General features: G+C 44.9%; 2 protein-coding genes across 3 annotated transcripts in view; one reads left to right on the top strand and one right to left on the bottom strand.

Moving 5' to 3' along the window:
- Nucleotides 1-791: 791 nt before the first annotated feature.
- On the bottom strand, nucleotides 792-9793 carry COPS4 (COP9 signalosome subunit 4). The gene is made up of 10 exons (XM_030947916.1): nucleotides 9588-9793; nucleotides 8366-8445; nucleotides 7479-7630; nucleotides 6365-6468; nucleotides 5457-5610; nucleotides 4187-4337; nucleotides 3691-3861; nucleotides 2302-2417; nucleotides 1854-1938; nucleotides 792-1348 (listed from the first exon to the last, which is right to left on the bottom strand). Exons 1-10 carry the CDS (start codon nucleotides 9662-9664, stop codon nucleotides 1215-1217), a joined length of 1224 nt encoding a protein of 407 aa, XP_030803776.1. The 5' UTR covers nucleotides 9665-9793; the 3' UTR covers nucleotides 792-1214.
- A 170-nt stretch (nucleotides 9794-9963) lies between these two features.
- Nucleotides 9964-13115, top strand: part of LIN54 (lin-54 DREAM MuvB core complex component) — a 37649-nt gene continuing 34497 nt past the window's right edge. Inside the window, exon 1 of one of the 2 annotated variants that reach the window (XM_030947337.1) lies at nucleotides 9964-10159. The gene's annotated coding sequence lies outside the window, so the exon portion shown is untranslated. Of the gene's footprint in view, nucleotides 10160-10568; nucleotides 10662-13115 lie in introns of those variants that run through there. The other variant, XM_030947338.1, reaches the window with a different exon arrangement.

The raw sequence follows: 13115 nt of genomic DNA, 5'->3' as shown, positions 1-13115 counted from the left end.
ATACCCTTCAGCCTACTCTCAGCACTTATGTCACCACTTTGCTCTTACTTTTGCTGTTGTACTAAGATGTGCAGCACCTGCACAGCACAGAAGAACATCACAATTGGGTCTACACTCACCAGACAGTTTATTAGTGAGCAGTAGTGTCAACACACCTCAAAAAGAGGCACTTCTTCACAAACAATGACAAATGTAAGTATAGCAAGTGTGCATGCTGCTCATTCCTGTTTAAAAGATATTGATTTAATAGCAATTAGTTTCTGCTGTGCTTGACATCCTGAAACTTATTAATTCCTTTCTTCAGGGATGTTGGCCTCATCAGCCAACTTGGTTTTTTTCATAAGCTGTTAAAGAACTGAAAAATATGATGGATCCAAGGTATGGAGCTAGATATGCAACTGAGTGGATAATTGAGTGGATGGAGTTTCCAACAGACTGGAGATAACCAAGCATAGAAGCCTCTGAAGACCCAAATATTTGCCATGTTTTTTAAATGTGTGTACCTGGCAAAGCACAAGGATGGGTAAAGAGTGCCCAACTCCAGACTGATAAACATCAGAAGGGGCGCTTTCATACTTCATTGCTGTGCATAAGCATTTCAAGTTAGTCCTGCTTATCACATGACACCTTGACTTGCATTTCATAAGCAAAAAAAGAAAAAAAAAGGTTTTCATTTAACATTTTCAGGAGCTGAAAATGCAATTACAAAAATCTGTTTTATTTCAAGTTACTGTTTAAGAAAAATATGAAAACAAAACCAAAAAACCCAAAACCACAGGTCCTTACAACACTTAAACCAAGTGGCTTATCTCAGCCTTTATTAGAATAATTACAACTAAAAGAAACATGGTGCTTCTATTTTCACAGCAGAACACGCACCATAGGAAGTAACGGGCTACAAAGCTATAGCAATACAGTGGAAAAAAAATAAAATTAAATAAACCAAACCCAAAGCTTGCCGCAGACATTACAGCTTTTTTAAAATGAAAACCACAGAGCAGAGTGCAAGGCAGAGGCAGCAAGAGCATCGAGCTAAGCTCAGAGAACTGGGAGCCTGTCACACCAAACATGGGATCAGCTAGCTGTGTCCTAAGCCAAGGTGAAAGCAGAAGATGGGGAAGTGAAGACGGTGTTTGTTTGTTTCCCAGTCCTGCCCAGCTCCCCCTGCCGGCACAGCAGGCAGGTGACACCTCTGCTGGGACAGCGGGGCACGGTCACTGAGCCATCTGTGCCTCCATGGCCTGCGCTGTCCACTCCGGGGCTGTCTGACTGATCTTCTCCAGCAGGTTGTTCACCTGGAAACACAGGGACTGAATCTGCTTGTCCCAAGTTGGCAAAGCTTCACGGGCTGAAAAGAAAAGAAAAAACAACCAATACTGAACAAAGTAAGTCTTAGCAATTCCCTTGCCTTGTCAACTGCAACCCTTCCTTTTGCTACTGCCCTCACTGAGCTCACAGAGGAAGGAAGCCTTCCTTACAGTCACACCAGGATCACTTCTGTACTCAAAGGCTGCAATTATTTTGGCTGCCTGTTACAAGCCTAACTCCTGTGCTGAAGCAGAGTGGAACAGAGAACTTCCTGGTACATCTGTTCCTAGAAGGAGACTGATGGAATAAATTCACTCTTTCCTGTGGGTAAGAGGATGCAAAGCCCTCTGCAGGGAGCAGGTGAAGTGTCAAGGTTGTCTTTTGTGGCCCGCTCTGCCACCTCCTGGCTACTGCCGGATAAGCAAGCTCCCTTCAGGCAGAAGGGATTATTAATAAACCTAATTTCCTTGTCCTGGCAGGGACCACCGCAAAAAACTCACTCTGAAAGGTGCTAAAAAAAGAAATTATACTGTGGTTGCACTTACTCTCAAAGTGAACAATTCCATCAATCTGATCAATAAACCCGTTCATGCGACCCTCAGTTATCATCTGAGAAGCGATCTTCTCTGCCTACAACAACAAGGAAAGATGTCAGAAACTTAGTCCATTCTCAGAGGAGTTAGAAATTATTCACACTTAACCGTCTTATGGTTTATAACCAAGCCCACACACAGGGGGGAAGGAACCTACAGACAGCACTCATTAACTGATTAGACAAACTATCAGTGGCATCTAACTCCACTGTTGTTCATTCCAGATTGTGCTACTCCCACTCTCAATAAGATGTGCTGGATACTTAACCTTCCTTGTAACACAGAATGTTTAATTATTCCCTAATATTTAACTAGTTTTCCTAATATTTATCAGAGATGTTTTCTCATGCCATTCATGTTCCTTGTTTAAAAAAAATAGAAAAAGGTAGGAAATGGATACCTTGGCTGCAGGGATCTCTAGTAATGCTCCAAGCTCCTCAAAGGTAATGTTGTTGTAAAGTTTGCTTGCAGATAGTAAGTTGTGTTCAATAACAGCTCTGTCCAGAATACTGGAACCTTTAGGGTTAGATGAAGGAAAAAAAAAAACAAACCCAAAACATTACTGTAAGATTGAAAGACTGGTTTATACAGTAGAGCAAATGAAAAAACACTTCTCTTTTTTTTTCTGAAGTGTTACATGTGCAGAAGGTCCAGATGCATCTGCCTTGCACCCCTGTTAAGCTGTGCAGAGACAGCAGACAGAAACAAATGGATGGCACGTGGCTGATTTTAAAACAGATAAACCCTTTATTTAATTTCTAGAGTAAGCAAGTGGAGCCCTTGCTACAAGACTTACTGTCTGAATTGAGGGAGCTTGACCTCCTGTGATCCTAGCCTGACAAATGGAAAGACCATTGGGGGTTTTCTTATTGTTCATTATGGCTCTTAGGGGTACAATTAACCTCTCTCTTACACTGCTTGTGATAAATCCTTATCTGATGTCTCTCCCCTTGACTGAACAGTTTTCAACAATAAAACTCATTTGCCCCTTAACCTCTAGCTGAAGATAAACACATTATTAAGCACCAGCTAACCTGCATTCTTTAAGGACAAACAGTACAGGTTATAAATAAACAACAAAGTCACCAAGGGAAGGAATGCACCATATTGCTAGCAAGTACCTTTAACCCAGTTTTCACTTCTGCAAGTACATGGTTACTTATTTTTCCTTAATCAACAATTATGTTTCACTAGGAAGATTTTCTTGATTCAGAGGTGTGTCATGCTTATGTATTTTTCCACTTTTATATTCTTCCAGTCTAGAAAACTGTAATCAGTGTGTTTAGGATACCAAGTAAATCATTACTTGACATTTTTTCAGACTGTTCAGATATTCAGGACTTCGTGTCACGTCAGCAGAGACGTGAGGTCCAACCCATCCCCTCACTATGTCAGGAAGCAGTTCCAATAAGTGTATCATCAGTACAGACCATTTATGGCTGCATGCATGTCATGGGTTTCTACTCTCAACAGTGCCTGAGAAGCTCAGGAGGACAGAGACTCCATTAGAAACACTGGGAAGTTGTCAGTGAAGAGGACTGGACATGGACATGGAAAAAAAATGTGACAAGTTATCTTCCAGACAAGTGTTTCAAAACCTTAAATATAGTTCATCTTTCTGATTTGCCATTAAGAAGCTTTACTATCTAACTATACATGCTGAGAAACATTTCTCAAATGACGATATTACAGTAATAAATTCTTTTCCATGATCCTTCTTGACTGACTGGGGAAGTTTAACTCCCATGGATGAACACCTAGCATTACAAGGTTTTAGAGAAGTGTGTACCATCAGCTGTAGTCGCTTTCTGGTGAGGCATTAGCATGGCTGCAAACTCTTGCAGTTGATTTCCACGGATAATTCTGTCCAGATACATTTTCTCCAAGATCCCATAGGCTGCAAGCTGCTGGCATCTCTCATCCTTGAAGAGAGTAGCAAGCATGCGGGAACGCTGTTGTCCTAGGAAAGTCAAGAGGAATTCTCATAACTGACCACCAAAACACTGAGTACTTAGAGGTAAACAGCAGGAAGTTACCTTTTTTCCCCCAATGCATGCAAATAACAGCCAACAAAGCTCTACTGAAGAAGGAATTTGGCTGTGGTCAGTTCCAAGGCAAAGACACTGAACTAATCCAACTCTGAGCTAACATTCTGCCACCACGTAATTCTGACATCGTGTTCACAACTTTGGATTCCTCACCAAATCTTAGTAATACAAGTAATACACAAACTGACTTGCTCCAGGGAAAATACCTTTTACACAAAAAGGTAAGGTGTATTTTACCTGCTGATGCCAAAATAGTACAATGCAGTGCATGTTTCAGTGCCTCCAGGCGCTCAGTCTCATGGACTATGCTCTTGTAGGACAGCTCGTTGTATCTCTGGGCAGCCTCAATGAACTTCCTTCTGTAGTCGAGCACCCGAGCATAGCAAACCTAGAAAGGAAGGATAGCTCAGGAAAAGAAATGCAGCAGAGGAGGCTGCATAATACAGGTATGTAAAAACTGCACACTGTCAAGTGCTAGCTTCCATAAATATTGCACTTCTGCTTCCTAGGGAAATGTGTGCCTTCAAAGAATTAGCTTGACTTGACAAGTCCTTGCTGAAGTATCAGGGAAATCAATTGAAAGGACATTTCCCACCACCGCTCACATGTTAAACATTGCAAATATTGAAAAGCCAAGTATTGAGCCTAAGTAATTGAAATATTGTACAGCTGATACTGTACTTGTGTGAGTTTCCCCTTCATTACTGGCACTGACAGCTACCACTTAGCAATTTATGTTTCAAGTATTTGCTTTTCCCTTTCAGCACAGGAACACCACCTGATATTTCTTCCTTCCTCTGTGCTTTTCTAAGATTCACAGAAAATATTTACACTTTCAACTGAGTGCACACTTCAGAACGTAATATGGGATGAGGAAAAAAGAAAAGGGAAATCCAACAAACCAAAACCACCAGATGCTGAGTTACTGCTCCTGGCACATCTGCTTTGTGTCACAGAATTTTAAACACCACCACACTTGACCAATTCTGTTACACTGTACTCATTGCTCATCACTTACTAAAATGGTTTGAGAAATTTGTGTATGAACTATGTACAAAGTAAACCCACAAAAAAGCAGCAATGTCAGCAGTTAATTTACTACTTAAGGCTTTAAGCTACTTTTATGTATGGAACTTATTTAATTAGTGAGGGGTGGGAGGACTACTACTGTCTCTAATGTTGGATGTAATTTTTTCCTTTGCTTAGATTTATAGACAAAGGTAGAAGCAATATTTTCAACAATATTTCAGATGCTTTTTAGCCTACTTTTATTTTCCATCAGTAAAGCTGGCATTTAAGGAACCATTACACACTCATCTCCAAATGATAAGGAATGAGTTGTTTAATAACTGCTGAGATGTGTCTGTCTCTCAAGCTCCCAAAACCATATTGCTTTTCCCTTTGTCTCTTTTCTCATGATGAAAGTTTTAATGGCATTGCATTAAAACATCTTAATGTGGAATTGTCTCCCTTTAGAAAGAGAAAGCAATAAAGCAGGTTAGACAACCTTATAATGGATTTGCAGCTGTTCATTAGTTGATTCATTCTGGAGCAGGGAAGCTCGGTTGATGTAAGCTTCTGCTTGAACTGGGTCATCATCCTCCAGATACAGCCTGGCAATTTTCAGGTAGGTCTCAAGTTTATAATCTACATTGTACTGCCTATAGAAGAAAGAAAAAAGCAAGTGCTCAGAGTTGCTCCAGAACTACCTGTGCCCTTAGCTGCTTTAACATTTCTTATGCTTCTTAAGCATTTGGTATCGTTTGCTTTACCCTGCTTTCTTTTTCCCCACTGCCAAATTAGTGCTTTCTGTACAGAGTAAGGGAATTTGAGATAAATGCCAACGCAGAACTGGCTCCTGCAAACACCAGCAGAAATAATGCTGCCCACCAAGACACAAATGTACACTCACATAATCTGTTTTCTGTGGACTGGAAGTTTGCCACCAGTGGTGAGCCACTCGAGTTAAGAATCAACCTTGCAGGGCAACAAATAGGTGCTAAGCAGGCAAAACCTACAGCAATTCCTTCTATGTGCACAATGAGAAAGAGGGAAGGACTGCCAGAGAAAACTAACTGCAAGGGTTCTACACCAAAAAACCCAAACAAATCAAACTAAAACAAACCCCACCTCACAAACACACAAAAGAATCCCCAACTGCATTTGTTAATATCTAAATCCAGTTACAAACCATGTCTTTTTAAACTGAGAAGGTGGACACATTGAAACACTGCCACCTTCCAATAACCTTAGAAACAATTCTGCAAAATACTATTTAAAATACTTGTTTATTAACAAGACTAATTAATAGTGGGTAACTTCTGGTGCAGCAAACCCCAATATTCTCACTTGCTGGTCTAGTTCAGTACAGAGAGAGCAGGTACAGCTAACACCACAGAACTGGGTGTCACATACTTTTGCCCCGTTTCCAAAGGGATCCCCACCAACACTTGTGCTGCATTTCTCCAGTCTTCTTCTTTCTCATAGATTGATGCAAGATGTTGCCTTATTGAAGCCACCTGAAGAACAATAAAATCAACAGCAAAAGTAGCCATCATTTATAGAGCTTTTAAAAAGATGAAACAAATCTTGCAAGAACTGGTGCACCAAGAGTCACAAGCCATTTCTTGCAGTTACATCTCATATCGTGCCTGTGAGGTAGGAATGAGGTGATCTGTGATTAGATCCTCATGAGAATCTTCTGCTTTGGAGAGCAGCTGTCAGCAGGTAAAGTATCAGTGCTTACAACCTGGGTTTTTAGCTGGAAGTGTGGGTAAAAGAAAATAAATCATCTGATGTATTTGGTTTAATTTATGCATAATCATGATGACATACATGCAACCCTGTTTAGCTCAGAGTAAAAACTGTTTAAAAAAAGATAAAGAGAAGCAAATAAAAAACATTGCAGAAACTACCTTGATTTTCCACTTCTATACTAGATCCTAAGGGCTTTTTATATAAACAGCTTCTCTAAGAACTCTCAGATGATACTGTGCATTTGTGCAACAAAACACAGAATTGAACTGAAAAAGCAGAGCAGCATATTCAGCAGTTAAGCAGAGTAAAATTTCAAGAATTATTTTTTTCCTGGTAAAATGATTATGGCTAAAATAATTTAGTCACACAGAAAATTGATTTCTTTTGAAAAAAAAGCTATTTTTCAAGGTGCATGCTCTTCACACCACCTGTCTGTTCTACTACTCAGGTAAAAGGCAGTGAGTAGCAGTCTGTCTCTCCAGATATCTCCAGCAGCTCAAGGACTCTTTGATTGGAACAAGCCAATTACTGGAAGCAGAGGAATTACATGTCCATCATCATGATGAAGTGACAGTCTGTAATCTTTGTACAGTCCTAAGAGCTCTCTGCATTTAGCTCAGGTTTCCATGTACAGGACTGAAAAACTGGACTCTAAGTAGAAATACCTGTTTTGAGCAGCTTTTTGAAAGGTTTGAAATAGTCAGCAGATAAGGAGGGGAAAAACTAAAACCAAACCCACAAGCCAAAATCCATCTCATCATTGATCTCTCACCTGTTCTTCAAATGAAATAACTCTGGGCTGTATCTTTTCCAAGGTGAAGTGGTAAATTTCTTTAGCTGTGCTGTCAGGCAGACTTGGAAGATGTGTACAGAAATCTGTCAGCAGCTGTCGTGAGATCACCAGACTGACATTCTCATTCACCACTGGTTCAGAGGTGCACAGAAGAAAAACACAGAATGGATGCAGTATTTTTCAGTGCCTTCACTACAGCTGATAATTTGCTTTTACATTAAATTTGAATATTTAAATTTTAAAAACAATGCAAATGAAGGGGATTTTTTTTTTCTTTTTTTATAAAAGTGGGTTTTTCTATTCTTTCAGAAACCATTTACACTAGAGGTCACCAGAGTTCTAACCCCTGACAGATAAATGAATTTTTCACCTTGATTTATAGTTCTCAGTTGCTGAGATATCTTGGACAAAGTACCTGTTTGGGCTAAATCTCACTAACCTTATTCTCAACTTTAAAAACATTATAGGAGATATAATTTACAGAGATGTTCCAAACACCCAGTACAACACACAAAAAAAAAAACCCTAACCATTTCTTGGCAATTTTACAAATGGGCGAAGGAGGCTGTCAGTTTAAACACCACTTGGCATCCAGTACCAACTTCAGCACTCAACAGAGACAGCTTTGTTTTCACCTTCCACTGCTGACAGGTTGGAAAGCTGTAATAACCACAAAGCTTACAAATCCATTCCCTCTTCACTTCCGAATGTGCTGATGAGGGCTCCTCTTCCTGTCGTGTCTGAGCTCCAACAGGACACAAATATATTGCATTTACACAGTCTCATGTAGAGCTAACAAATACACAACCCTACAGACCTCTGGCTCTCACTCACTGTACAACCACTTACACCACTTATGCACTTACTTGCTTCTACAAAAGCTTTGAGAGCTTCAAGCTGCTCCACACCCGACAGCTGAATGGCTTTTTCCAATATTTGACGGTACCTGTCCAGAAATAAATTTTAAAAAGATTAAAAATCACACATTTTTTCACTAAGAACTTGTGCTTCTCTGAGTACTTTTTATGTCAGAGCCCTATTTTTGCTCATATTTTCTATACCTTGAGGTGGCAATTCTCCAGTTTGTTCCCAATTGTAATAAACACTCACCTGGAATTGGTACCTGGCTCTTCTTAAATCCCAGGACTACATTCTCAGGTAACAGAGCCCAGTCATTTTGTTATCTAAGAACATATTTGCAACTTTGGAAGTTAATAATAATAAAAAAAAATTTTAAAATAATAATAATCAAACGCCCAGGATAGCGCATAGAAGAAGTAATGAAAACTATATTGCTCATAGATTCAGATTAATCAAGGTAGTCAAACATTCAAAATGCCACATTCAATGTCACTGAGAAATAGTGTAGTGATAAATATTATGCTACAGCCACTTGACACCTGTACTCCATGTGTTTTCAAGTGCTTATTCCTGCAAAAAAATAGCAGGTTCTCTTTTCTTGTTTCAGCAAGTTAATGAAACATTTCCTCAGAGTGTGTGATACTAATGAAGTACTACTTCAGCGTGGAAGCCACATTTTAAGGGGAAAGTTTCCAAGGTTTTACAAGAAAACCCTAAAAGTGACACAGCCCCGCTAGAACACAAGCAAGTGGCCAGGGAGCCAAAGAATTCCCGGTGACAGATCCGCATCTGACGGGACTCCCGGAGCGAAAACCTCCGTGACACACCGCGCCACGAGAAGCTCAACCCCTCAGGGCTGCTACCCAAAACACGCACCTAATGACAATAGCAATAACAAAATGGCAATAATAAAATGGCAATAATTCTTAACAATAACAGGAGAGTCGCTGGTACATCCACGGCAGCAGAGGAAAACAAACTCCCCGGCCTCTCGTTGTGGCACATGCAGGGGCAGCAGGGGGGCCCTGAGGGGGCCGAGCGGACATGCCCGTGAACGAAAAAAAATACACAGCCGTGAAGGGAAACCTTTCTGTCTCCTTTTTATTCGAAGAAACGCGGCCGCTGGGCACGACCCGCCCTCGCAGTGCACGGCGCACCCTCACCCTGCACCCCGCGAGCGGCTCGCACCCCTCGCCCCAACGCGGGGAGGCGGCGGCGGCAACTCACTTTCCGGCCAGGTCCTTGTGGGAGCCGCTGGAGTTCATCAGCTGCGCCAGGTCCTGCCTCACCGCGCCCGCCGCCATCTTGGGAGCCGCCTCCTCCCACCATGGAGCCGCGCGCGCCGGCGGAGAAGGCGGGGGTCACGTGACGGGGGAGCGCGCGCAGACGGCGCTGGGGGGGGGCTCGGGCGGGCCGACCCCGCGGGCGGTTTGGGGGGAAATATCCCACGGGGTTATCCCACGGGAATTACACTGCGAGTGGGATACGGCCGGACCGCCGCCGCCTCCTCCTCCTCCCTCCTCCTCCGCGGGTGGCGCCGCGCGCGGCCCCGGAAGCGGACGGCGGGGCGGGGCGGTCCCGGAAGCGTGGGGCGCTGCGCCGGCGGTTGCCAGGGCGGCGCGGTATTATGGGATGCGGCGGGGGAATGGCGCGGGGCGCGTGATTTTGAACAAACGCGGCGGCGGGATCGGCGCGGGTGCGGCCGCCGCCGCCGCGGCCGCCGGGAGCGGCACCGGGGGGCGCCGGCACCGGCCAGAGGCGTCGCTAGCGGAGGAAGGAGAAGAGCGCCCGCCCGCCCGGTGAGTGCGAGGGGCGGGAAAGCGGCGGCGGGAGGACAGGGAAGGGGGCGCGGGCACGGCTGACAGCCGCCTCCCGCCGGGAAAGAACAGGCCCGGCCCCGCTGGGCGCTCTCCCCGCGGCGGGCCGGTCTCCCGGCTGGCCCCGCCGGCCTCCCCGGGATAGCGCGGACAGTCGGTCCCGGCCGCCCCTCCGCCGCGGGGCTGCCCGTCCGGTGCGTCCCCTCCCCGCCGTTTGCCGGGGTCAGCTGCGCCCGGAGCCGCGGCGGAGCGGCGGGGTCACGGTGGCCCCCCGGCGCGGCCAGGCTCTCCCTCGGAGCGGGGTCTGCGCGGGAGCCGCCGGTGCGGAAGGGGTTGGGGTTCGCGGCTCGGGGGCGGCGCCGGGGCGGGGCGGCGGGGGCAGGTGCGGCGGGGGCGGGAGCGGCGGTGACGGGCTGAAAATGGCGGATCTTTCGAAATACGGCGGCGGCCGGCGGCGCCGACGGGCCCGGGCCGCCCCCGCCAGGTGAGAGCCGGCGCGGGGGAGCGGCCGCGCTGGCCGCACCGCGCGGGGCCCGCGGCCGCCGGGGCTCGGCGCGCCGGGCCCGGAGCTGGCTGGGCCCGGCTGCCCGGCCCGGGGACAGCGAGTCGGGCGGCTCCGGGGCCCGGGCTGCTCGGCGGCATGCGCCGGTCGGGAAGAGCGGGTCGCTCTCGGGGAGCCGGCGGGGCCGCGCCGGGCACGGCCGCGGCGGTGTCAGCGGGATGCTCGCTCTGGCTGTGCCCGCGGAGCGGGTGCGGTGCTTGCTCAGCTCAGCCCGTACCAGGGCGCACCTGTGGCCTAAGCGCGCTGCCCGGCTGGGGACAACCCCAGCTCCCAGGCAATGTGTCCGCCTCTGGCCTCCGCAGTACGAGAAAAATAAGGAGCTACTGGAGAGGGTCCAGTGGAGGCCACACAAATGATGAGGGCTTTGGAGCATCTCTTGTATGGAGAGAGACTGTGGGAGCTGTGCTTGTTTAGTCTAGAGAATAGAAGACTGATGTCATTAACGCATATAAATATCTCAGAACTGGGTGCCAAGAGGATGGAGGCAGAGTTTTTGGTGGTGCTGAGCAACAGGATATGGATAAATGGCCATAAGTAAAAATGCAAGAAGCTTCACCTCAGCATGAGGAAGAACTTTATGTTGAGGGTGGCAGAGCACTGGAACAGCTGCCCTGGGAGGTTGTGGAGTCTCCCTCTCTGGAGACATTTGAAACTCACCTGACCATGGTCCTGTGTCACCTGCTCCAAATGGCCTTGTCAGGGAAGTAGGACTGGATCATTTCCAGGGGTGCCTTTCCAACTTAACGATTCTGTGAATGTAGCCAGACCATCTTTTGGGATAGTCCCAGCTTTTCTTGTTACCATCTTTTTTGTTATGCAGTATATCAGTATTCAGAATGTTTTTAATTATTTGTGGCCTTGACTTTGAAGTACGTAATGTAGTATTATGTTATGTACTATTATGTTATGTAATGCTTGATATTGAGGATTTGGGTTCTGGAAAGCCCTGTGGCATTGAGAGCACATGAAACTGCCCACTGGAATATACTGTAATCAGGAGGAAAGCTCTCAGACTTAAGATGCCAGGTGAGGAAAGGACAGATATTTCAATCACCTTTCGTTAGTTTCATCCTTCTGAACAGTTCCTTGAAATATATTACATTTACTGTAGGGAATACTGAATATGGAGAAATAATTTGAAGTGTTCTTTGCAATGTTTACATGAAACTGGCAATAGCAGGTTACTGAATCATTGAGTATGTGGTTATCTTCTTCACAATAGCTTTTGGCTTATTGGAGGCAAGAAGAATAGTGGGTTATCAGCTGAATATATTTTTTCTGTCAGTGGAATCTTTTTGTAAAATAAAATGCATTAGACTTAACTTTTTTCTTTTTAGATTATTATTTGTCAAGACATCCAGTTTACATATGTGTCATTGAGTTACATGGCTTATACAGAGTTCACCAACCCAGAGAGAGATGTGTGTGATTGTATTGCTCTGTAGGCCAAACAATTTTACAGGCTGGCTTGGAGAGTGTGTTTGAAAACCCAGCCCAGCCTCCCTAACAGGATAAAAAAGTACTTCATGCTCATTGTGATGGGGTAAGCTTCAGCAATTTGTTATGCAAGGCTGCTTGTTCAGCTTATGTATCAAGAACTATCTGCTGATGTTTGGTTTGCTTATACTTTGATGTCCACACTCAGATTGTTTGTAACTGAATGCTCTGAACCCTTCTGTCAGAATTCTTGAGAAGTTTTAAATGCTTTCAGGTGGACTATCTGCTAACTATAGGTGCATAAGAAGGGTAATGATCAAGAGTACTGTCAGAATTCAGCCTTAGAGATGTTGTTATCTCATACACTGCAATGTCCTTTATTTTAGATTTGGAAAAACTGTCAGAGCCCCTCAGGTTATTTTCCCTTACACTTGTTTGAAAAATGTTTTCAGGGGGAACTAAGGTAGATTGGGGGTGTTGTGTTTTAGTTTCTGCTTCAGCAACAAACTGTAGTTCCTTATCTGTCACTTGCTGTGACTGTGCTTTCATTCTGTATAGGTGCTATAGAGGTAACACTCACATGCTGTGAGAAGCACATCTAATGTCCTACAGAGGTTCTGCACTACAGCAGTGCTAGGGTGTGGTGGGCACCTTCATATCAAGTGCCTAGGAGATAAACTCAGGATTCTTCAGGTTTTTAATTATTATTCTTAGTTTCAGGAGCTTCCAAAGAGAAATGGAAAATGTTTCCTGTGTTCCTTTTTCAAAGGTTTGTATTTTGCCAGGCCTTATATTTGAATAGCTTGGTTTCCTCAGTTGCTCAGAAAGCTGATAAGCAGCATGTGGCTTTCAGTACAGCCTGTGACTAGGCTGGCTCACCTGACAACATTAGAAGTCTGGAAGAGAATGTTCTTGCACAAGAAAGAGGGAGACTAACAG

This window comes from Camarhynchus parvulus, chromosome 4, assembly GCF_901933205.1.
Source record: "Camarhynchus parvulus chromosome 4, STF_HiC, whole genome shotgun sequence".
In the NCBI taxonomy this organism is placed as follows: Eukaryota; Metazoa; Chordata; class Aves; order Passeriformes; family Thraupidae; genus Camarhynchus; species Camarhynchus parvulus.
Note: the sequence above shows the minus strand (reverse complement) of the source record. Positions and strands in the feature narration are given on the sequence as shown.